This window comes from Oryx dammah, unplaced genomic scaffold (genome assembly GCF_014754425.2).
Source record: "Oryx dammah isolate SB20612 unplaced genomic scaffold, SCBI_Odam_1.1 HiC_scaffold_16, whole genome shotgun sequence".
NCBI classification, from domain to species: domain Eukaryota; kingdom Metazoa; phylum Chordata; class Mammalia; order Artiodactyla; family Bovidae; genus Oryx; species Oryx dammah.
In genome coordinates, this window is record NW_024070200.1 from 4,976,867 (window position 1) to 5,003,088 (window position 26,222).

At 47.7% G+C, this 26,222-nt stretch overlaps 1 protein-coding gene across 6 annotated transcripts in view; it reads right to left on the bottom strand.

Annotated features, from left to right (window-relative positions):
• Nucleotides 1–26,222, bottom strand: part of EVL (Enah/Vasp-like) — a 149,363-nt gene that overhangs the window by 103,386 nt on the left and 19,755 nt on the right. For 3 of the 6 annotated variants that reach the window (XM_040256940.1, XM_040256941.1, XM_040256948.1), the window contains exon 1: nt 2,216–2,532. The exons of 1 other annotated variant lie outside the window; for it this stretch is intronic. In XM_040256940.1, the coding sequence (XP_040112874.1) occupies nt 2,216–2,238 (23 nt within the window). In that variant the 5' untranslated portion in view covers nt 2,239–2,532. Of the gene's footprint in view, nt 1–2,215; nt 2,638–16,520; nt 16,553–26,222 lie in introns of those variants that run through there. 2 more of the 6 variants (XM_040256942.1, XM_040256947.1) reach the window with 2 other exon arrangements.

Below are 26,222 nucleotides of genomic sequence, written 5' to 3' on the forward strand. Positions count from 1 at the left end.
CACAAGACCTCAGGCCCCACCCTAGACCTACTAGATCTAAAACTCCGGGGGTGGGTTTTTGTGAGCCCTCTGGGTGAATCTGCTGCATGCTACAGCTTGAGAACCAAGCTGCTGCTGCTGCTAAGTCACTTCAGTTGTGTCCAACTCTGTACGACCCCAGAGATGGCAGCCTACGAGGCTCTTCTGTCCCTGGGATTCTCCAGGCAAGAACACCGGAGTGGGTTGCCATTTCCTTCTCCAAGGCATGAGAGTGAAAAGTCAAAGTGAAGTTGCTCAGTCGTGTCCAACTTCGCGATCCCATGGACTGCAGCCCACCAGGCTCCTCCATCCATGGGATTTTCCAAGCAAGAATACTGGAGTGGGGTGCCATTGCCTTCTCCGTGAGAACCAAGCTGACCTAAACTAAAAAGCTAAGTGAGCTCCTCTGGAGCCCCGAGCCCCACCACGATGCCCTGGACCTCACCCAAGTCCCCTGACCACAAAAGAAACCATTTGTCTGGCCCCATGCAGCTGTCACAAAATGCAACCATGCTCAGCAAAACTCTTCAGGGCTGGCTGAAGCCGAAGCTTGAAGCAGGGCTACAAACCTCCCTCTTCTGCTCCATCTTCCCACTCCTCAGCTCGGCAGAGTGGTGGCCTTGAACTGGAGGCCTCCCAACTCAGACCCGCTCCAGGACCAGGTACCACCGCAGTGGAGGTTGGTCTCCCCATCCCTCTGTTCTCACTCCGAAAGGCAAGGAAAGGCTCCACGTCTGCTCAAGGCCGAAGCCAAGGCTTACTCCGTCTAGAACAAGTGCTAGCCGTAAAACGTGAACCTCACCCTTGTGCTACTTTCTACAATTTACGATGCTCTTGCTGATTCTCACAAGGGTCAGGAAACCTGGAGCAGAACCTGTGACCCCTGACTCATTCCCAATGGCTTGTCAACTCTTACCTGCCAGGCATTAAACAAATTCCCGCTGGTCACCTGACAGAGCCACCACGAGCAGGGAGTTCTGGTCCCGGTGTCACTTCACGTCATCAGAGCAGGTTGCCACATGGAGACCTGCCCAAACCTGCCCATCAGGAATGATGCCGAGGCGCGCTCTTCAACAAAGGGTAACTTCCTGGAGGCAAAGCCCCACATTTACAGGAAAGGTGGGAGCAACCTCTGCAGCCCCGCTTCCCTTATAGAAAGCTGAAGAATCTCTCAGCTTCTCCCTCAATTTTGATGAAAAGGTCTCCAGTTTCCTCTTACAAGCAACGAGAGGTGGTGATTCTATTCTTATTTTAATGCCTACTGCAGCTACATTTGGAGGGAACAAAAACCGCCTGTAAGGTTGCCACACAGTCACTTCTCTGCCCGTCAACATGGTATTTATGTTCAGTTCTAAACACACAGAAATTCCATCTGAGAAATGAGAAGCTGTCAGAGGTCAGACACAGACACGCTATCCTCCATATGCTCTAAAGAGGTGGAAACCCACGGCAGAACGAGCCGGGAACCCCCCTCATCCCACCTCCTTTAGCCTCATTTCTGAGAAACTCTCTTTTCTGGAGCCCTCTCCCCACATTCATACCAGGGACAGATTCCCAGAGGAGAGATGAAGGATACAGAGGGAATAAGATTCACAAAAGACTCTAATTTGGAGCATTCATAATTACAGCAGCTGAAGAGCTTACGAAAGCAAAGAAGGAGCCTGTTCACAAAACACCATGAGGGCGCTTGCCAGAAAACTGCCCAGCCGCAACGAGACCACCGTCCACAATGAGCAAAATCAGAGCCGAGATCAAATCGCGACCCAGCAGACACACTTGCGGGGTTTCCACCTTCACCGCTCCAATTAGTGCTTTTTTAAAGAGCAGTAAGGCTGCAGGAGTTTGACAAAGGAAGAAAAACAAAAGGCAGCAAGAGGCTCCATCTGGGTAAGCAGTTCCTAGTCGGTATTCAGAACTCCACACCAGCACCAGCACAGCTCAGATGAGGCGCAAGGTGGGGTCCTCGCCACCTTCACACACCATCAAACCGATTACCACGCTGCCTGAGTGCCTGCAGCCGACACCCGGGACCGGCACCGCCTCCGCATGCCCACCCCCACGACTGGGAGAAACCCCACCATAGGAAAGAACCCTTCTTTTGTGAGGACCAGCCGGAGCCTGGGCTATCATTACACAGCAAAAACCTAGCGAGAACAAAAACCCAGCGGCAGGCTGATGGAGAAAACCCAGGACATACCTGAATTCTTCAAGTGCAAACATGACCTAGTCGGAGACAATTTCCTCAGACTGTCTGGGGGCCTTTCTGGTTTGGAGGACCACCATTTAGTCAGTCAGATGGTGCAAAGGTGCAGAAAAAAGAGGCGGGGTTTGCACACCCCCCAATATTCTGAAGTGAAAGGCTTTCTGCAGACAGGGGCCTGCAGCCTCCAGCTCTGCCAGCTGCTGACGAGCGGCAGCTAACAGGGGAGGCAGCTAAGGACCATGTGATCATTCCAGCAAGGCTGATTAATGCAGTGAGCACCGAGGCTCCAGGCTGGGAGCTGGATTAGCCACGAGAAACAAGTGGAACCCCGGGCACGCCTGGGATCCTGCGGGAATCACAGAACACACACGCCCCCACCAAACTGTACGGGGCCGGGGCGGGGGGCCGGGGAGCAAGAGCTGAAAGGAATGAGAGTGTGCCCTGCTCCCTTGAGCTCAGCCCGCTCACCTCACCCGCCCGTGGCCACTGCTGTGCTCGGGTTCAGATATGACGACCACCATGGGCGGCGAACGTAGTGGAGATGGATCCCAGGCTGCATTTTACTGAAAACTCTTCAGGACTCTGTATTTCACCCTTCCACTATGAAACGTTTTTTTTTAGCACAAACACAGAGGCCACTCTGGAATCCCAGGAGTCATGGTTTCCGGCCAGCGCTCTGCCACGAGCATCACCCTGTAGGTCAGCCGCGAAGCGTGACCTCATTTATTTCAGTCTTTGTTTACTGAGTATTTATCTCGGTATTTGTTTCCATACATAATATGGACCAGGCTTCAGTTCCTTGAAGTACAAAAGCTGCTGTAACAGTTTCAGAACAGAAGTTAAGAAAAAGGAAACGAGATGTCAGCCAAAGAAAGAGGAATGTTTACTGGAGGGCAGGGCCCGAGCTGCTGAGATCTGGCACGTGAGCTGAGGCTGTGTTCTGAAACTCGCCATCAAGGAGAGTCGTCAACATTTGCAGATCTTTATAAAACAAGGAAGACAGATCTCAAAGGAAAACTTGTGAGTCACTCTTGGTTTTTCTCTCCCTCACACCACAAACAGAATCAGGCACCAACTCTGATTCTGCTCAGGAAGGTTTCCTGGGGTCTGACCTTCCTACTCTCAGCCCCGCTGCTTCGGCTCTCACGCTCGTCATTTCCCACTCCCCTTCTCTTGTTAGTAACTGGTCTTCCTCCGTCTGTCCCTTTTCTAACAATCTGCCAGCGCCTCTTTTCTAGTCTGATTTTGTTGTTGTTCTTGTTCGGTCACTCAGTTGTGTCTGACTCTTTGTGACCCCTCAGACTGCAGCATGCCAGGCTTCCCTGTCCACCACTATCTCCTGGAGTTTGCTCAAATTCATGTCCACTGAGTCAGTGATGCTGTCTAACCATGTCATCCTCTGGTGCCCCCTTCTCCTTTTGTCTTCAGTCTTTCCCAGCATCAGGGTCTTTTCTAATAAGTTGGCTCTTCACATAAGGCCAAAGTATTCGAGCTTCAGCATCAGTCCTTTCAGTGAATATCCAGGATTGATTTCCTTTAGGATTGGCTGGTTTGATCTCCTTGCAATTCACAGGATTCTCAAGAGTCTTCTCCAGCACCACAGTCCAAAAGCATCAATTCTTTGGTGCTCAGCCTTCTTTATGGTTCAACTCTCACATCTGTGCCTGACTACTAGGAAAACAATAGCTTTGACTATACAGACCTTTGTTGATAAAGTGACGTCTCTGCTTTTTAATATGCTGTATAGGTTTGTCATAGCTTTCCTTCCAAGGAGCAAGTGTCTTTTAATTTCATGGCTGCAGTCACCATCTGCAGTGGTTTAAGTCCAAGAGAATAAAGTCTATCACTACTTCCATTTCCCTATGTACTTCCCATAAAGTGATGGGACCAGATACCATGATCTCAAGTTTTCTGAATGGTGAGTTTTAGGGCAGCTTTTTCACTCTCCTCTTTCACCTTCATCAAGAAACCTTTTAGTTGCTCTTCACTTTGTGCCATTAAAGTGGTATTGCCTGCATATCGGAGGTTGTTGATATTTCTCCAGGCAGTCTTGATTCCAGCTTGGGATTCATCCAGCCCAGCATCTCACATCATGTACTCTGCATATAAGTTAAATAAGCAGAGTGACAATATACAGCCTTGTCATACTCTTTCCCAATTTGGAACCACTCAGTTGTTCCATGTCCAGTTCTAACTGTTGTTTCTTGACCTGCGTACAGGTTTCTCAGGAGATAGGTAAGGTTGTCTGGTAGTCCTGTCTCGTTAAGAGTTTTTCAGTTTGTTGTGATTCACACAGTCAAAGGCTTTAGTGTGGTCAATGAAGAAGATGTTTTTCTGGAATCCCCTTGCTTTCTCTATGATCCAGTGAATGCTGGCAACTTGATCTCTGGGTCCTCTGCCTTTTCTAAATCCAGCTTGTACATCTGAAGTTCCCTGTTCACATACTGCTGAAGCCTGGCTTGAAGGATTTTGAGTTTTACTTTAGTTGCATGTGACATGAGTGCAACTGTCCAATAGTCTGAACATTCTGTGGCATCACCCTTCTTTGGGACTGGAATGAAAATTGACCTTTTTAGTATGCTATCTAGGTTGGTCATAGCTTTGCTTCCAAGGAGCAAGCGTCTTTTAATTTCATGGCTGCAGTCACCATCTGCAGTGATTCTGGAGCCCCCAAAAATAAAGTCTGACACTGTTTCCACTGTTGCCCCATCTATTTGCCATGAAGTGATGGGACCAGATGGAATGATCTTAGTTTTCTGAATGTTGAGTTTCAAGCCAGCTTTCTCACTCTCTTCTTTCACTTTCATCATGGTGAAAAATTGCCAAAACCTAGCACCAAGTGTATGTGAAACAATTTTATGCAAGTTCTCAATTTACTAATAAGAGAAGAGAGGCCACAGTGGTTAAGTAACTTGCCCATGATCATATGGCTACCAAGTGCAGAGCAATGAGCTTGGCCAAGGTAGGTTCAATGCCAACGTTTTCAACCCTTGTGCCCACTTGGGGTCCCAACACCAAAGAGCCAAGCACCTCAGGCCACCTCCAGAAGAGGATGTGTTCTGCTGATTGGCAGGCAGCCTGTGGTCCTGAGACCAGGCTGGGATGTGGCACCCTTCCGGCCAGCCCTGGCGAATCCCCGGATTCTACAGCCAGACGGGAGACCACTAAGGGCTGACAGAGGGGTTTGGCTGCCCCAGGAGGAAGGCTGAGAACCCGACGTTGACAGGCCTTGGGAACAGACCGGGAAGGAGTCTGCCTCAAAGGCTGGATATCTCCCCTGACCACTTGACAACCAGTGACCCCATGGATCAGGAACAGGGACTCCCAGCTGTTCCACTGCTCTCCAGAGGGCACTTCTGAGAGCACACGACTCATAAGAACGAGGTATCCTAGGCTACCCGCCAACAACTCAAGGCTCGGACGAAGCATGCTCCTGCTCTGGGACTTCTGCTCCCTCTGCAGCCTTTGTTTTTCTGTATCACGTAACTGGGACACGGAACTGATATGAACACAGAATGGATGAAAACAGAAGAGCCCCAGACTCCCTGCTACCCAGCTTGGCCCTCCCTCCACCAGGACCAGCCCCGACTCCGCCTGGAAACACCAGGTCTAAGAGACCCAGGAGTCGCATCCGCACTGGACTTTGGGGGGGCAGGGGGCTCCCCAAGCTACACGCTGTCAAGCTCACCCTCGACACTCTGAACTCCCTTCTTCTTTCCAGGCTCACCCTAAGGACAAAGCCTCCTGACCGGGCCCGGCTGTCCCAGCAGAGCGCTGACCTGCTGCACTTACTGGCCGTGCCAGCCGCCTGAGGCATCCCCAGAGAAACTGACGCGGAGATACAGGCTAAAAACACGGTCATTAAGAGGAGGTGTCCCCAGGCCCCCAACAATCTTGGAAAGCTACATGAGCTTTCATGTCTGAAACCCGTGTCCGTGGCGTGCGCATGCTCAGAGTGCCCACAGCCTGCCTCTCCATGTGAAACAGCCCAGTTCCCAAGAAGGGAACTCACAATATACTCGCTGGCACTGAATCCGCATCCCAGCTCCTGTACAGACAAGCTGGGGTTTCAGGCCCTGTGAGCCTGGGACCTCACACCGATGTTTCCTCTCCCGCCTATCTTAGGATGTGGGGTTTCAGGCTTATGGAGCCATGACGAACGTGCAGCAACATAAACATGGCATCTGAATAGAGGCTGGCATCCCTGCCGTGTGAGCAGGAACGCTCTGATACCCTCAGGCCTGCTCAGCTGCTGCTGAGCTCTGCACACACCAAGCAGGAGGGGAGGTACAGGGAAGTAAGCCACAGGCAAGACTGCAAATGCAACTCCGGTCTCAAGGCCTGGCCACACGTGCTCCTCTGAGCAGGGGGCTGAGCGTAACAAGCTCCGTGGCCTTTCTGGTCTCCCCCGGCTCCCTAAGACTCCCCTCCCCATTCCTCATCTCCCAGCCATCCGACCCCTTCCTGCGGTCACCCTAGCACCTTCCAGTTGAACCCCATAACCCTTCCTCACTGTCTGAAGGATGGAGTCAGCACCCAGCCCCACCTGCCTCGCCCACCCACCTCGCCAACCCGGGACCCTGATGCAGGGGGTCTCCCCGCCTCTGCCCCACGGAGGTTATGGACAGTGGGGTTTCGAGCCCAGTTCTATGACTACCTGCCTGGGGAGCCTTGGGAAGACAGGACTCTTCCCCGTCTGAGCCTCAGCCCCCTGGCCTGAGGATGGGGATGACGGCGGGTGTGGGGACGCTGCAGGAAGGAGGTGATGGCACACCCAACCCCTCCACGCTGGTGACATGACTGCGTATTCCGCTCCTGACCACAGCCAGCCTGGAGGAAGCGCAAAACTGCAACTCCTACGACAACCAAGAGCTACGTTCTAAACGTCTCACATGCCATCTAGTGCTGAGGAGTACCCTCTGTCCTCCCCGGGTCTTAGGTCTTTGACCAGGTGAGAGCCCCTGGGGACGGGGGAAGGAGGCTGGCAAGAGGAGAGACCAGAGGAGGCTGGCGCCTCACCACCTCCATCAGGAACGTGTGGACAGTGCAGGCCAAACAACACGCTTGCTGTGCGAACACAGCTTCAAGAGAAACTTGTCACAACCTGGAGCCACCAGCTCTGAACCCTCCTACTCTGCGCTGGTGGGGAGCCCATGGGCACTGACCCTGTTTTCAGGCCTTCTAAGTCTTCACAAGGCAGGACACATTCCTAGCTACAGAGCATGTCTTTGGTCAGAAGTGTTTTGAATGCACTTTTGTTCCAGTTGAATTAACCTTTCAAAAAAATTAAAAACAAACAAAACCCCCACTTTCTTGAACCAATAGGAAATGTGTGAGTCCCACACTGAACTAATTCCTCCTCCCCAAATCATGTCAGTCACCTGAATTCCTACAGCGACACTTAACTTTAAAAAACAAAAGCTTTAAATAAAACCATCCCTTACCTCCATTAGAAGAATTCTATTTAAAGTTCTTTAAAAAAAAAAAAAAAAGGCACTCTACCATTAAGCAAACACAATCACAATCCATTTTCACCTGCCACTGCTCCAAGCAGCTCGCTGGTAATCACTTCCGCGCTCCCATCTTCATCAACCTCTCGCCCAATCAGCGCTGTCTAAGCACCTGTGCCAGGCCACTGAAAACTATCCTTGCATCCCTCTACAACTTTCTCAGGGAAAAGCTAAAGCCCCTAGCTACACATTCTGATGAAAAAAGTCAGACGATAAATGAGTAAGATAAAGACGATAAAACAGGGTTAAGTATCAGAGTGACGGAAGGGCTGCTGAACTTAAAAGAGGTGACAGGAACGGAGGGAGGGAGAGTTAAGCTGAGATCCAATGACCAGTGGGGACAGTTACGAAAATACCAGGGACGGTCAGCATCAGCAGACAACACAGCCGGCACAGAGGCCCAAGGCGGGAGGAGACTGGCTTGGTTTCCGCCCCTTTCTCCAGTGTGGCTGGACCAGGAAGGAAGGGAGTAGAGGGAGATGGAGACCGAGGGGAAGCACGGTTTTATGACAGGGAAGCTGCTGGAGAGCTTTAGACAATGGCCTAACGGGAGCTGATTGTCGTTTTTAGGGGGACATGGGAGAGGCTTCCCAGGCAGCTCAATGGTAAAGAATCAGCCTGCTCAAGTAGGAGATGCAGATTCTATCCCTGGGTTGGGAAGATCCCCTGGAGAAGGAAATGGCAACCCACTCCAGTATTCCTGCCTGGAGAATCCCATGGACAGAGGAGCCTGGCGGGCTTCAGTCGACACTCAAAGAGTCAACACGACTGAGCAAAGAAGCATGAGGAAGTGGGAGAAGCTGCAGGCCCTGTGCAAGCAAGAGAGGGCAGGGTGTGGACGTGGGGCAGGGGCGGGGACGGGCAGTGGACCAGAGAGAAGAAATGGGTGGGTCTGGAGCACGTTTTAGTCTTTTTAAAGTTTGAGTAAGCTCTAGAAGTTGGTGATGGGCAGGGAAGCCTGGCGTGCTGCAGTCCATGGAGTTGCAAAGAGTCGGACATGACTGAGTGACTGAACTGAACTTAGAGTCTTTAAAAAATATTTTTTATTTACATAGCTTTTGGCCGTGCTTGGTCTTTGCTGCTTTGCTCGGGCTTTCTCTCGTGGTGGCGACTGGGGACGACGCTTCGAGCGGCATACAGGCTTCTCTTGGCGGTGGCTTCTCTTCCTGCAGCACAGACTCTGGGTGCGTGCGCTTCTGGAGCTGCAGCACCCGGGCTCGGTAGTGGCGGCACAAGGGTTTCGCCGCATGTGGGATCTTCCCCGCATGTGGGATCTTCCCCGCATGTGGGATCTTCCCGGACTAGGGCTCGAACTCACGGCCCCTGTGCTGGCAGGCGGATTCTTACCCACTGTGCCACCAGGGAACTCCTAAGTCTTCTTCACAACTCAGTTGTTTCATGTTATTTTGTGAATTACTAATGAAGCAAAGACTGAAAGTATTTCAACAGAAATACTAAGACACCACCAGGACCATGAACTGAAGGAAGAGAGGCGGCCTGGCCTAGTCTTTACCGCAGGGCCTGGCACAGAGTTAGTCAATAAGTATCTGTAGAATTAATAAATCAGCAGCTGGCTTTAGAGAAGATTTCATAAAGAAAGACGGAATTGGGTCAAGTCAGCAGTCCTCTTTCCGGTGCAAGCGCCAAATCAAAGGGCAGATTATTCTTTTGAATGAATAAGTGCAGCTGCGCCAATGTCACCCAGATAGGCAGAAATCTGCCAAGAGTGTCTTACCAGGAATAGAGGGAGATCAAGATATACATGTGTGTAAACCAAATGTCCCCATTCAATCAGGAAGTGTCTCCTGGGTACCTGCTGTGTGTCCAGCACTGATCAATCCCTGAGTGGGGGGGCCGGGGTGGGCAGGGCAGCGAGGGAAGATTCAGACACATTTCAGGTCTCTCCAACAGCCAGGACCAGGGCACACAGACTCCAAGGCTACAGCCTCAGAGTCGCACCGGTCAATCGATATGACAGCAGTCTGGAGCCAGGGTGCATGTCTTTTCCCTACTCAGTTCACTGTTCTTACCAGAATCCTCTTGAATCTTAGTTCCGTCATGTAGCTGCTGACGAGTGTGGAGTAGGAAGGGCTGGGCTGTGGTCCCAGCGCCACTCCTCAGCAGCCAAGCGCCCGTGACTTTACTGGAGTCTCAACATGCTCACCTGTAAAGTGGGGGCAGCTGTTCCTGCCCCACTCCCTCACAAGGAAACAGAGAGGATCAGATACAACAGTCGCTGTGCCAGTGTTCGGCAACTGTGCATGCTATATAAATCAGTAACGGTGCTGGTCTTCACAACAAAAGAAATGATCCCTCTCTGCTCTGTGTCATCTGAGATCTTGATAAAACAGGAGTTTTAAGTATTCATCCAGGGCAGAGAGTTAGAGGATCCATAAATGCAATGTACTATCTGGGTGACCAAGAGAATTTAGATGAACACCCATGTTCAGGGCTGAAAGGACCTGGAACCCCACTCCTGGGTGAGCTACCAGAGATGCTCATCTCCTCCACATGCACTCACTTCTGTCAAAGTATAATTTTCAAAAAGCTAAAAAGGGAACTCTCATGCCAATATATAGTATGCACGTATCAAGTAAGTCCTTCATGAGGGAAAAAGCAGGATGGCAAAGCTGGTTCAAATGTAACAAAAGAAACACATACGAACCTGGTGGAAAAGGAAAGAATGCTGTAATAATCTTGCCAAGTTGATACAAAACTGGCTACTGTCCTACAGAGCAATTAAACTATAACCTTTGAGGTTATCTTTCCTACTGAACAGAAATCATTAAGAGCTCTACTGGACAATAAAATTCACTTTTCACTTATCGGTTTTTTTACAAGTTAAAATCTAACTTTACAAAAGTCAGATACTCTTTAGATCGGCTTACCAGATTATGCTCTCGAGTGAGCTTGGAAAGGCACACAATAATCATTTTGCCTTTTCTCCAAATTTCAGGTAATTTTCCTGAAGTATCTCTACGCTATCTGAACCTCGCTTCTCATCCGATCCAGTGGACAAGAAGCTGTTCTTTCCCATCTGGTCCATGTTTGCCTCTGCCTCATTTACCTCCTCTTAATTTGTAAAAAAAATAATAACAACAATAATCCTTCAAGTAATTGAAGTCAATTCTAAATTATTGCTTAGTCTTCCTAGGTCAAATGATCCTGAAATTTGGAGGGCCTTGTTTTCTAGAATTTCCAGTCTCTGGCGCTTCTCTGAATTCTCTCCACTGCTGTCTCGTGAGTCCTCTTTAAAGACAAAAAGGAAAATGTGACCCATCGGAGCTGATTCAGAGGCCCCCTCCCCCAGGCTCTGGCTATTCTGAGGCCGTTACCATAATTAACTCTAATTTCCTAACTTCACCAACCTACCCCTATCACTCCTTTCTTCCCAATATAACAGTGCTTGGAAGTCACAAACCAAGCCCACTCCAGAGAGGCACATATAAACCCAACCCACACGAACTGGCACAATAATATGAAGTTAAAAAAAAAAAAAATCGAATGAATCAGCGAATGTCTTGTTCATATCTGTATTTTCCACAGAGGCTAGGGAATTAGCATGAATAAACAAACAGATTAATTAATTAACTGTTCTAAAGAGCTGAGAGACTGAATGGATTCCAAAGGCTTTGGCATGTTAAGTGAGTGTCTCTAACAGCCTAAGTGAGGAAGGGCATCTCCGGGGACTGGTCTAGTGGGACCCTTCAGAAATGGAGAAGTTCCTAGTGCCTTCCGGCTGGCTTACAGACAGATGGGGTGGCGTATAAACAGTGTGTATCCCCCAGTTCTAGAGGCTGGAAGTCCGAGAGCAGAGGGCCAGTGTGGTCAGGCAAGGGCCCTCTTCCAGCTCAGGCACGTTTCACTGTGCTTGGTCCTCGCAGAGTGGACAGAACCAGGGGGCTCTGTGAGGTCCCTCACAAGGGCACGGACCCCTCTTCTGAGGGCTCCACCCTGAGGCCCCACCTCCCTGACACCCTCACATAATGTGAATCTTGGAGAGAAAGTGGAAGTGTTAGTCACTCAGTCGTGTCTGACTCTTTGTGACCCCATGGACTGTAGGCCACCAGGCTCCTCTGTCCATGGGATTCTCCAGGCAAGGAGTGGGTTGCCATTTCCTTCTCCAGGGGATCTTCCCGACCCAGGGATGGAACACGGCTCTCCCGCACTGCAGGCAGACGCTTTATCCACTGGGCCACCAGGCAAGCCCTGGTGAATCTTGAGGGGAACACAAACATTCACGTCGCAGCAGGGCCCCAGCGAGTGAGCACCAGGGATTTCCGGCACCTGGCAAGGCAGGGATGAAGCTATTTTGCCAGGAAGCAGGGAAGTAACAGAGAGGGGTAACCGCGTATATGTGAAACACCGCCACAGGTCCGAAGGGACCCACGCCGGCGTCGTCTCTATGTTGTGAACACCTAAGGCCTGGGGCTGGACTCCAACCCTGGCCCTGCGAATCCTTCCTAACCTACAAGGACGAAAAAGGAAAACCTTCATTTAACAAACGTTCTGAAGGCAGCGATGATGACAATGAAATCGCATGAACATACGCCTGAGAGAAGTGTCACCTGAAAAGTCCTGCTTTGGATAAATGTATTTTTTCCCCTCTAAAAGCCAGTCTTTCTTTCTCATGTATTATTTCTGATAAGCTTTCTCTATCTCTGATTTCCTGCTCTCCTGTATGGGGTGGTATTTTTCCTCATCCAAAATAGCACTGCTTCTTAGTTTCCCAAAGAGCTTCATTGACATGGATCTTGCAGTGGTGTTTATGTTCCTTCATACAGAGAGCTCCGACGCTCAGCATAAAGCCCTGCTGTTTAAATTAATAGGTATGCGGACAAACTGATTAAGGGCCTTCCCTTGGATTGCTGATGCTGAGCTAGGATTTGTTAGGCAGCTGACTAACTTTGGAACTGTAGTTCTTTCTTAAAAGATGTATTCTTGCTAACATGAAAAAAAAATGAGCACTTCATCATTTTCTAAGCCTCACTCTCAAACCATTCATCTCTCTTATGACACTACCTTCCATGGACCCCACAGTAAATACTGAATAAAAGAAAGAAAAGAGAGGGCAAAAAGAACACAGGCATTTAACGAACCAAATCTCAAGAGCCACTGTATGCCATGAGTAGAAGAACACAGATGTTGAAGGATTTCATAGTTCTCACTGATGAGGTAAATGGTCTAAGAAAAATGTCAGTCCGATCCTCTCACTTTGACCAAAGAGAAAAACACAGCACCCCATCTAGGGTCGGGCTTCCCTGGTGGCTCAGATGGTAAAGAATCTGCCTGCCAAGGCAAGAGGCCCAGGTTCAATCCCTGGGTCGGAAAGATCCCCTGGGGAAGGGAATGGCTCCCCACTCCAGTATTCTTGCCTGGAGAATCCCATGGACAGAGTCGGACACGACTGAGAAACCAACACTTTCCCTTTTCTGTCTAGGGTCACCTGACTACTGTCAGAGCTGGAATCAGAACTGAAGTCTCCTGATTTCCACTGAAGAGCTTTTCCTTTACATCAGTGGCTCTCAAAAGCGGGGGTCCTTGGCCAGCAGGTCAGAATCACCTGGGAGCTTGTCAAAGAGGAAAACCCTCAGCCCTCTCTCCAGACTAAATGAGTCAGAGACTTTGGGAGGACGGAACCCAGCAAGCTGCATTTTTAACAAGCTCTCCAGGGGAGTCTGATGCGTGGTCAGGTTGCAGAACCTGACTGCTCTAACACCAATGATTCTCACCTGGAGGGTGGGGAGGGGGCATTCTGTCCTCCTCCTCTAAAGAACAAGTTAGGACCCAAAGGGCAGGAAGAAGTTGATTCCTTTATTACTTAAAATAGCAAAAAAACTAGAAATAAACTAAGCATCCTCAACAAGGGACTGGTCAAACAAAGTACAGTATACACAAAGAGACAGATTGACGTTAACCACGGAGACATTACTACTGCTGAGTAAAAATACTACAGGGGATTATTACACATTGTGAATTACGGTTGTATGATAAACACCTCCTCAAGTCAAACAATAAAGCAAGTTACAGGAAGGCATGCAGTGTCCTCTCCCTTACGCACCACCATGTACAGGCACACCCCGGAGATACCGGATGTTCAGCTCCAGATCACCGCAGTAAAGGGAATATCCAAATAAAGCAAATCACCCAAATTCTTTGGTTTCTCAGTGTACATAAAAGTCACATTTACACTACAGCCTATGAAGTGTACAATAGCAATAGCACTGTCTTAAGAAAATGTACATACTTTAGCTTAGAAATACTTTATGACTTAAGAAAACACTAGCCATCATCTGAGACTTCAGTGAGTTGTAGTAGAACAAAGATCGCTGATCACATAGCAAATATGGTAATGATTAAAAAAAAGTGTGAGATATTGCGAGAATTACCGAAACGAGGCAGAGAGACATGAAGGGAGCAAAGGCTGCTGGGAAAATGGCGCCAACAGACCTGCTTGGCCCAGGGTGGCCACAAACCTTCCATTTGTTTAAAAAAAAAAAAAAAAAAAAAAAGGCAGTATCTGCAAATTGCGGTAAAACAAGGTCAGCTTGTCCATCACATACAACTCAGCACAGGACTCACAGCTTGGCCTTCAGATGCAGAGCTCCCCAACAAGGGGCAGGTCACCGCACCACCGTCAACGCCATCTTCCTTCTGAGTGGGGTGACACTGTCATCTCACAGGGCTTAGGTGAGAATCCACGCAATGTGCGTGACGCTGCTAGGAAACAGCTCTTAGGCAGAGCTGCCGCGTTATTGCACTTCTTTCTGCATATATGGGCCTAGAGAAATGTTTAGAAGTGTGTTGGCCAAAATGCTAACAACTGTTTATCTCCAGGGGATTGACATGCCCTGGTCACCTGCACTTCATTTTTCTGTGTCCCTTCCTATATTGCTGAATTTTTACAATGAATAGGTATGGTTTTTATAAAAACAGCAACACTATTTTACATATATCCTCCTCAGTTCAGTTGCTTCATCATGTCAGCCTCTTTGCGACCCCATGGATTGCAGCACACCAGGCCTCCCCGTCCATCACCAACTCCCAGAGAGTGCTCAAACTCACGTCCATCGAGTCAGTGAAGCCATCCAGCCATCTCATCCTCTGTCATCCCCTTCTCCTCCCGCCTTCAATCTTTGCCAGCATCAGGGTCTTTTCGAATAAGTCAGTTCTTTGGATCAGGTGGCCAAAGTATTGGAGCTTCGGCATTAGTCCTTCCAATGAATATTTAGGACTGATTTCCTTTAGGATGGACTGGTTGGATCTCCTTGCAGTCCAAGGGACTCTCAAGAGTCTTCTCCAGCACCACCGTTCAAAAGCATCAATTCTTTGGCACTCAGCTTTATGATCCAACTGTCACATCTATACATGACTACTGGAAAAACCATAGCCTCATACAGACAATGCTCTCGATTCTAACAGATTTCATGAGATAGGCAATCTCAAATGAGAGCAAGCTGTGGAGCCTGAGACTCTAGGCCTGAAATACTACCAGGTACAGAATAAACACCTGTTGAATGAATGAAAGAACAGATGAATTGATAGGCAAGAGAGTGCAGCAGTGCTGAGTTTTGGAGCCAAACAGCAGCTGAATTTAAATACCAGTTCTGGGGACTTCCCTGGTAGTCCAGTGGCTAAGACTCCGCACTCCCAATACAGGGGGCCTGGGTTCGATCCCAAGTCAGGGAACTAGATTCCCACATGATGCAACTAGGCATTCCCAAGCTGCAAATAAGACTCAGCAGAGCTAATAAATGGCTTCCCTTGTGGCTCAGCAGGTAAAGAATCCACCTGCAATGCAAGAGACCTGGGTTCTATCCCCGGGTTGGGAAGATCCTCTGGAGAAAGGAAAGGCTACCCACTCCAGTATTTTGGTCTGGAGAATTCCATGGACTGTACAGACCATGGGGTCACAAAGAGTTGGACACGACTGAGCAACTTTCACAGCTAAATAAATAAGTAAATACTTTTAAAAATCCAGATTTTCAAATACCAGTTCTGTTACTTCCTAGTTGTTAAGCTTGAACAACTTATTTTAGCCCCTTTGATCCTCAGTTTCTTCATCTATATAATGGGATTATACCAACTCAAGACTATATGTGGATTACACAGTGAAGGACAGGGAAGCCTGGCATGCAGCAGTTCATGGAGTCGCAGAGTTGGACACGGCTTAGCAACCGAACAAGTGAGACAGTGAAACGGAAAGGAGTTTGCATTCAGCAGAAGTTCAGTAAAAGTGAGCTCTTCTCTCGTCTGGTGCCAGGTCTGCTGAAGGCAAACTGTGTGGCACTGGACAGGCTTCTCTGAGTCTGTTTTTACAGCTATAAAGTGAGCATGATGTTCACTTACCCTGTGGGATGCTGTGATAATCATGTAAAAGTTTTCTGTACAGTGTAAGGCACTATAACCAGAAAGACTTATTACTATGATTATTATGGTAGTTTTTGGGTCGATTTATTTTACAGCCTCTTGGCTCCAATAAACTTTTTTTTTAAACCTGAGAACCATGTGGATTTTATTAATTAGTACTAATTTACTGACCTTCATGAGCTTTCCTAGAATACCCTAATCCCTATCTACCTGAAAATAAAATCTGCCTTGATCTGCCTGCAATCACTGTCTCTCGAGAAACCCTGGTCTAGGTCAGCCTGTACAGCACGGAACCGAGGAGCCGCCCTCAGTGCTGGGTGCTTGCGGTTCTGGGCTTCTGATGCTGACCGTGGGAACCCTTGCTTCTTCCCACTGTTTAAGAGGAAGGACTAAGCTGGAGCCTCCAGCAGAACCCTTACCTCACGGACACGCTCATCTCCGGCTGGGAAGCACCTCAGTGACTGCCGACGTCCACAGGACCTTCAGAGGCGGCCAAAGGAGCCCCTGCCACGGTGAGCAAGGTGGGGCTGTCATCCTAACTGTACAGAGGGGGAAGCCACAGACCCAGGGCTTAGGAGGTTTGCCATGACCAGAGTCGAGCCTCATCCTGCCAGCCCTGCTTGCTAACAGAGAGGGACCTCACACGGTACTTCTGTTTGGGAAAGGTGCAGACGGAGGGAGAAGAAAGCACGCCTTCAGTCTTGCTTCATCAGGGGCCGGGCCAGAGGCTGACCCTGGGAGCAGAGTCTGCAGCTTCCTTCACCTTTCCCATGGATCACCTCACGCTGACTTATGCTGTCCTGATTGTGGATGTCCGGCACCCTGAAGAGTTCTGTTCTGAGTCAGAAAGCTCCACAGAACCACAGAAGCCACACCGTATTGGGCCTGGGACATCATTTAGTTCGATCCTCTCCTTTCACAGATAGATCAGTGATGACGATAAGGCTAGAGGAGGGGAATGATTCACCACGACCACCGGTGAGCACCGGCAGAACCCAGATCTCCTCCGTCCATCCTCAGCCTGTCTCCATGACAACCCTACTTCATCCCTGCTCCCTATACCCTCCCTGTCCTAAGCCTTTCTTTCTTCTCCCAGAATCCAGGTCAGTGGACACTGAGAATACACCATATGCCCAACTCTGGCAGTAAACCCCCCAACCTCCGGACCATGACTATTACACGTAAGGGATGAGCCTACGCGCTGATTAATGTGTGCAGGACGCCATCACCCTGCCCTTTAGGCAAGAACAGCAACCGATACAAGAAACTGAACTGTCTTTTCCTTTCGCTTCTCAACTCCCTCAAAGGTTGAAATTACTCAAAGAGAAGCCAGTCTGTTATACATTAGCCATACAAGATATGCTGGCAGAGCCACACCTGGGTAAACAATTATGTTTACAACCAATTTTTAAAAATGAATGCTTAAAAAACATGGGGACTATCGAGTATTAACTGAAGGCAAGGATCACAGGTTAAACAGTGTCTGGAGCTCCAGCACTGTCAGTACTGAGCTGTACCGTGCTGGGACTCTCAAACCTGGGGCCTGCTGGGGCCCGTGCAGTCTACCAGGTGGGCAGCTCACTGGTCTCTCTGTGCCCCAGGCTCCTCAGCATGAAAAGAGACTGTGGCAGCACCTCAGCGACCTTCTGTGAGAACCATCAAGATAAACAGAGGATCATGTTCAGTGTTGGAACACGGAGGGCATGTGAAAAGTACTCATTAATATAAGCTGCTGCTAAGTCGCTTCAGTCATATCCGACTCTGTGCGACCCCACAGACGGCAGCCCACCAGGCTCTCCCGTCCCTGGGATTCTCCAGGCAAGAACACTGCAGTGGGTTGCCATTTCCTTCTCCAATGCGTGAAAGTGAAGTCGCTCAGTCGTTTCCGACTCTTCAAGACCCCATGGTCTGCAGCCTACCAGGCTCCTCCATCCATGGGATTCTCCAGGCAAGAGTACTGGAGTGGGGTGCCATACCGCTATCCTTTACTATTATTCCTATTTTTAACACTTCACAGGATTTTTGTCACAGCATGGGGCTCTCTAGTTGTGGCGCACGGACTTAGCTCCCCCGTGGCATGCGGAATCTTAGTTCCCTGAGTAGGGATCGAACCTGAGCCCCTGCACCGGAGGGTGGATTCTTAACCACTAGACCACTGGGGAAGTCCCTGCTATCCTTACTATTACTAAGTACATTAATGGTGAAGCAGAGTTCAGGTCTTTCTAAGCTGCACTTTTACATTTAATCGTATTTCCACAAACTATAAAACAGGATTAGATGACTGCCCGGAGAAAGCTGACTTCAAAAGAGAGAGTAGTAGAGGAAACTTTTAGTCTTAAGAAAGGTTTCTGAAATTTGCTGATATCCTAGCACAAGCTAGACAACATTTTCTCCACAGTTAAAGCATCTATTCAATCGTCGTTCTTATGAAATTTTCACCAGTTAGGCACTCTTTAACAGTTATAACTTATTTTCCCAAGCAAATAACCACCCTTGGTGGATAGGAGAAAGGGTAAAAAGCGGGCCACCCTCCCCGCCCCCGATTCTTTACACACTCTCATGCCTCTACTACCCGCCACCAGTAACTGAGATGGGAGCCGCCATGGCAAGGGCACTATTTCCAGAACGCTTGGCGAGTGAAGCCGAAAGGAGCAGAGGCAGAAAAGAAAAAAGCAGATGGTCTCCCTCGGCACCACAACCGTGAGAAGCAGACGCCTGCTGTTCAAGCCACCAAAAAAAAGAATAAAACAAAAACGAGGAATTTATTTTATGTTATAGCAAATCATGAAAGAGTACACAAATGACTTGCAACAAAGGCGCTATAACAGACGGTGCAGAACCAACGGAGAACCTCTACAAAAAATGAACAGAGACCCTTACTTCATAGAATACTCACGCATGATCGCATCGATCCTGAGGAGGGTCACAGGCCTAGTGTAAGAGCTAAAACTATAAACCTCTAGAGGAAGACACAGGAGGGAATCTCCCTGATCTTGAGTTGGGCAGAGCAGGATCCACAGAAGCAAGTGTTGGTGGGCTGGACTTTATCTAAATAAAAGATGTACGTGCTTCAGGACGCCACCAAGAAGATGAAGGGGCAAGCTACAGATGGGGGTAAATCACAGAACTGATAAATGGCTTATGTTCGGAATGAGTAACCAGAAGGGAGATTTCTGACTTATATCCAGAAATCTCAAAACTCTACAATGAGAGAACCACCATAATATAAATGGAGAAGAACCTAAATACCCAACAGTGAGGACTGGTTAGATCATCTAGATACGTCCAGTCAACAAACTACTAGCAAACTGTTACAAGGGAAACTCTTCTGAAAGAAATGATGTGGACCACCAGGAGGCTAGGTGGGTAAACGGACAGAGAAGTGACAAAGCGTATGCAGTGGGATGGTGGTGGGAATATATGCATTTACTGGATAATTCGATTTTTTGAGGTCTGGAAATTTTCATAATAAAATGTTGAAAAAAGCTAAGCAGTAGACTGTTTCACAAGTATGCCATTAAACAGGATGCACTGGCAAATAAACAAGACCACAGAGCTGTATGCACAGAACAAATCCACAAGATATACTTCTTTCTTTACCGTGTGTGTGGTCACAAGAAAAGGACCCAGCGCAGAAAGTCGACAGTGGCCCTCCTGGGTGACGTGATGAGGCTGCTTTTCCTCTTGTTTTTGCTGACCCATTGCCTTTAAATTTTCTACTATGATCAGTTATTTTTGTGATTTAAAAACAGAGGTGCCTTAATAGTAATGAAGCAAGAAATACTTTCAGACAATTTACTTGTCACAAACTTGGTGACAGAAAATGCTCCCCTCCAAAAAAAGCTTGAAGAGTCTTGAGCTTATTCAACGTACTTTTGGTGAATAATTCTTTCAGCCTGCAACTGCCTCCTCACTGGACTTTGTGCAAGATTCTGAAACTCACAGCAATCAGGGCCGCACAACCAGAAACATACCTATCAGAATTCTGCACCGGTCTCACCACAGCCACATCGTATCTGCAGTCAACAATGTGTGAAACCACAGACAAACTAGAGCCTGTTCTCCAGAGAGCAGGGTGTTTCACCCAGGGTAAAGTCGAGGAAATGACCGCCACAGTCTAATAACTTGGGTGCTGTGATGGATGATGCAGGACCTGGATCAATTAGTAGACATTTTTCAGAGAAGCAAATACGCACTGAATATAAGAAGAACGGAGAGACACCTAGGGCTGGGTTAGTAACCTAATAACCCAGGGAGCACCTAACCACCAAAATTATAAGAGCAGACGCTGGGTGAGCTCCTGTCACAGGTAACGGCTATGATCACACTCATTCACTCAGGAAATGTTTACTGAGTGAAGATTCATTCATTTAGTGAGTGCTTACGATGCAGTAATAGAAACTCCATAGTCTGCGCTGTCCCACACGGCACCACATGTGCCGGCTGACCACTTGAAATCGGCATCACCATCAGGAAGGCTATCGTATACAAAGAACACGTGAGGGTAGGTTCCTTATAAACATGCAGAACAGAGGAAACCAACCCGAAGAGGCAGAGAGAGCCTAGTTCACCCAAGGCTTCGTAAACTATGCTAAGAAGTTATAACTTTATCCAGAAAGACACAGAAATATTCTGAAGAAACTTAGGAAGAGAATATGAACTCAGAGTTGAGTATTGACAATTTAACCAAACACCGAGGAGACAATGAGAGAGGTAAAGAAGGAAAGTGGAACGTGACTGTGGCACTTAAACAACGATGAAGACCTATTTACATCAGTATCGCAGCTCCAGAGAAAGGGCAACAGAAATGCTAACGGCGCATCCGCCTGGATCTGGGGGAGGGAGGGAGTGACTTCATCAAGCCTCCAGGTTTCAGTTCGGGCCACAGCTCACAGCTCACTGAGAATGAGGATTCGGGAAGAAAAGTCTGCGAAAGAGAGCAGTGCGTTCAGGTTTTTGTGTTGTTGTTTTTTTTAGCAGATTTATTTAGAAAGAGATTTTTATTCCATAGAAGTAACCCATATAAAGTACACAATTCACTGACTGTTTAGTATACTTACAAGGGCAGTGTGACCATCCCTGCAATCTAAATTTACATTGTTTTTATCACCCCCCCAAACAAAAACCTCACACCCACCAGCAGCCACTCCCCATTCTCACCCCTTAACCTCAGCACCTACTAACCTACTTCCTGTCCCTACAAACTTGCCTCTTCTGGACATTTCATATAAATGGAATCACACAGTATGCGGTCTTTTGTAACTGGCTTCTTTCTCACAGCATAATATTCTCAAGGTTCACCCATGTTTTATCAGGATGGGCACCTCGTTCCTTTTTTATTGCTGAATAATATCCCACTGTACCACATTTTATTGATCCATTCATCAGGATGTAGACATTTGGGTCGTTTTCACTGTTTGACCACTACAAATAAAGCTCCTATGAACATTTATGTAAAGTTTTGTACGGAGGTACATTTCATTTCTCTTGGGTATATGCCTCAACGTGGAAACACTGAGACATAAGGAACTCTATGTTTAACATTTTGAAGAACTACCAGACTGTTTTCCAAAGCAACTGTACATTCTCCCCAGGCAATGTTTAAGGTTTCCAACGTGAGATTTATCGACACAGTCACTTACCCAATGTGTGAAGATTAATTATCCACATCCTCATCAACATTTGTTATTACCTGTCCTTTTATTAAAAAGAAAATTCATTTTTGGCTGTGCTGGGTCTTCACTGTTGCAAGCAGGCTTTCTCTAGTTGCAGAGAGCGGGGGGCTACCCTTCCCTGAGGGGCCCGAGCTTCTCATTGCAGTGGCTTCTCTTGCTGCTGAGCACAGGCTCTAGAACAAAGGCTCAGCAGTTGCGGCTTACAGGCTTAGTTGCTCTGAGGCATGCGGAATCTTCCCAGACCAGGGATCGAACCTGCATCCCTGCATTGGCAGGCAGATTCTTTACCCCTGGACCACTGGGGAAGCCCTCATCCATCCTTCTGAGTCCAGCGAGAAGCCAGTGGTACCTCACTGTGGTCTGGTGTGTGCTTCCTCATAGCTAATGATGCTGAGCACCTGTTCGCGTATTTACTGGCCATGTGTATCTCTTCTCTGGAGAAGCGTCCATTTGAATCATTTGCTCCCCTTTAAGGTGGGCTGTGTTTTTATTACTGAGTTGGAAGCCTTCCTTGTGTATTTTAGATGTAAATCCCTTATCAGGTACTTTCTTCCATTGTGTGAGTTGTCTTCTCACTTTCTTAACAGTATGATTTGCAGCTCAACTTTTTAATTTAGATGAAATCCAATTTATTTTTTTTCTTTTATGATTTGTGTTTTGGTGTTACATCTAAAAAAACATTGCTGAATTCAAGATTTACTCTTATATTTTCTCCTGTAAGAAAGTTTTAGCAGGCTTCCCTGGTGGTCCACTGGTTAGTGCAATGCAAGGGATGCTGGTCCGGGAAGATCCCACATGCCGAGGGGCAACCGAGTCCACGTCCCACAACCAAGGAGCCCGTGTTCTGGAGCACCCAGGCTGCAGTGACTCTAGGGAAGCCCCCGCGACGAGAGGCCCCAGCACCGCAACTAGAGTGGCGAGAGCCCTCCCGCAGCAACGGGGACCCAGCACAGCCAAAAATACAGATAAGTAAAGAAAGACATATTAATTTAAAAAAAAAGAAAAAAAAAGGTTTACCTTCAACATTTAAGGTCATAATCTAAAAGTTAAATTTTGTATATGGAAGTAGGGGATTCAACTTCTGTATGTTGATAATCAAGTGTCCCAGCATTTGCTGAAGAGGCTGTTTTCCCCCTTGAATTTTCTTGACATCTTTGTCAAAAACCAACTGCTCATAAAGACAGCAGTAGTGAGTCTAGGTTTAGGCTCACCGAGTGTGAGGTACCTGCGCTCTAGCTTCCTGGCGGTAAGCTACATGTGTGGATAGTCATGGCTTCTACCCACAGCCCAGCAATCAGCACCGGGGACTTGATAAAACCCGGCGAGTGACCCTGTCCGCCTGTGTGGTCCCCGGGATGCGGCCTGCCTCACCACCCACAGATGCGGCCACTCTGGGGTGCCTCACGCTCTCCAGGTGGTTCTCTTTCTGCTGCTGCTCTTCTAGCCGGAGCTGTCTTCAGTGTCCTGTTCACACTCACAGTGACACAAATCCAGGAGGGCACTTTCCTTCTTCCTAGGATAGGAAGTCCCTAACGATGCTCAGTCAGAAATCTCGGCTAGTACAAGAACGGGTACATTTGATTTTCACCTGTTTACAGGCACAGAGGCTCCAAGCGTGGTGTTTCCGTTTTGTATCAAGGGTTTCAACTGAGTGCCAGGCCCAATATTTTTCTGTGTTCAGGCTAATGTTAGAGAATTTAAATTTTTAAATGCTAATAATGTCCCTTGTGGCTCTGCTGGTAAAGAATCCACCTGCAATTCGGGAGACCTGGGTTCGATCTCTGGATTGGGAAGATCCCCTGGAGAGGGGAAAGGCTACCCACTCTGTATTCTGGCCTGGAGAATTCCATGGGTGGTCCATGGGGTCTCAAAGAGTCTGACACAACTAAGAGACTTTCACTAATGATGTCAGTGGGTCAGAGCTCAGTGAAAGGGAAGCCCTCAAAAGGACCACTAATTAGAGATAAATCATGAATAACTTGAAGAACTGAGAACATTAAACTAAATTAATGAAAGACGTCTGCAGACCATTGTCTTCAAGCGATAATAAACCAGTACAAAGAACTGCAAAAGAGAAGAACCAACACAGAGGATGAAAGACCCTAGTCACGCCCATTACAAATGCAGTAAATAAGTAAACAAACACTGTGGTGACCAGACCTGTTTTCCGGCACTTTCACCTCAGATGCCCCATCCCCCCTTCTCGGCTACGTAGTAACACACAAGGCCCAACTCTCACTGCCTGATCCCTAGTGCCTTTCAAGTACTCAGAATCTACCTTTCAAGTAAATTTTTAAGCAGATATGCTACACGAAAATAGATGAAGAGTAGTTATGTATTTATAAGAGAAGTCTATACTTTAAAAAAAACAACTCACATTTACTACAGTAATAAATTTAAAATTCTGAAGTAATTTTAAAGTAGTCACATTTAGGGAATTCCCTGACTGTCCAATGGTTAGAACTTGGTACCGTACCTGACTGCTGGGGGCCCAGGTTCGATCCTTGGTTGGGAAACCTAAGATACCACAAGCTGTGTGGTGTGGCCAAGAAAAGGGTAGTCACATTTACTGAAATTATATTTTCATTAAGTGTTTAACATCAGCTCTACCATGTAAAGTAACATCCGTGTGTGTTCACATTGCCTAAGCCAAGCTCAACAATGTACATGTCTCTCAAAGATAAAAACAAAAATACTGACCTCCAGGGGCTCTTCTAGTTCTAAGATCTAAATGCCTATGATCATTACTCTAATTTCTCTCCTGTCCTTACCTCAAAGCTACACAGTAGGGGATTAAGCAAAGATGATTCAGTTCAGTTCAGTCGCTCAGTTGTGTCCGACTCTTTGCGACCCCATGAATCGCAGCACGCCAGGCCTCCCTGTCCATCACCAACTCCCAGAGTTCACTCAGACTCACATCCATCGAGTCGGTGATGCCATCCAGCCATCTCATCTTCTGTCATCCCCTTCTCCTCCTGCCCCCAATCCCTCCCAGCATCAGAGTCTTTGCCAATGAGTTAACTCTTCACATGAAGTGGCCAAAGTACTGGAGTTTCAGCTTTAGCATCATTCCTTCCAAAGAACACCCAGGACTGATCTCCTTTAGAATGGACTGGTTGGATCTCCTTGCAGTCCAAGGGACTCTCAAGAGTCTTCTCCAACACCACAGTTCAAAAGCATCAATTCTTCGGTGCTCAGCTTTCTTCAGTCTAACTCTCACATCCATACATGACTACTGGAAAAACCATAGCCTTGACTAGACTGACCTTTGTTGGCAAAGTAATGTCTCAACCATGCAAATATGCCCAAGGACAACTGGCAGCCACACACAGCCACACTTGTTCACACTGGCCCGCCACTGAAAACTATAAACACTCTTGTCCAGGAGTCTGAGTTGGCCTCTAAGCTGAAATGACCATGGTGAACAAGAAAAGGTTAAACACAACTTATCTCCTTAGACATACTAATCACATTTCTTTTAAAATCCAAGTCTGATTATTTTATTATAATTCTTGACCGAATGACAATGACTGCATATGAGAAGTGCACAGATAATTCCAGGCTCCTAGAGGATTTGCTTTTGTTTCTGACATGCAGGTAGGTCAGAGGCACAAGCTACTCCAGACCACCTTAGTCTAGTTAGGCACAGAGATGAGACAAAGCAGTGCTCCAACTCCTGAGAGGGCCAGTCTGTGTCCAGTTCACTCTTGTCCCTAAGAAGAGCCCTTAGGAAAACTGGGGTGTTTACTAGGGCTTCTCCTCAGCAAGGGTGTGCACCAACTTTTAAAAAAATTTCCCGTCCATGAATCTGCCTAAAGCTCTAATCATCTTCTCAGTTGACACTTTCAGCACTGACAATTGCTTCAAGAAAAGAAATGGTGCCAAATGTAGGGTTACCTGACATCTCTACCTACACCTTGGCTCTGAAAATTCCTTCTGCCTGTGGTTCTCCTATGCCCTCAAACTGACAATTCTTTCTCAACTTTTCACCTTGTCTTGTCCTTAGTAGGTCTTAGGCCCAAGTGATCTGATAGGACACCACCAGAAGTGGAATCCCCAATCTAGTACAAAAGCCTTGTTCAAAACTGAACCAGACGGCAACTTTCTAACATAAAACACTGGTGTAATTCGAGTCTTCTCTAGTTGACGTCTACAACTTCTGCAGTTCTGAAATTTGAGTTTTTCCCAGGGAACTAACCAAATCAGGCGATGAAGCAATCTGGAGTGTGAGAAAACAGAGCTGGCACTACTGTTGACTGACAGAAAACCATAAAGACCTAATTAAAACAAAGCATCAATCAAAACTAATTTAATCAAGCCCTGTAATCTGAAATCTAACGGGCCTCACGGCTGGAATGGGAGGCATGGAGCTCCCTTCAAAAAATGAGACAGCTAGAACCTAGGTGCTGTAAACCCCCAGACCTGGAGCCCCACTAACAGACACAC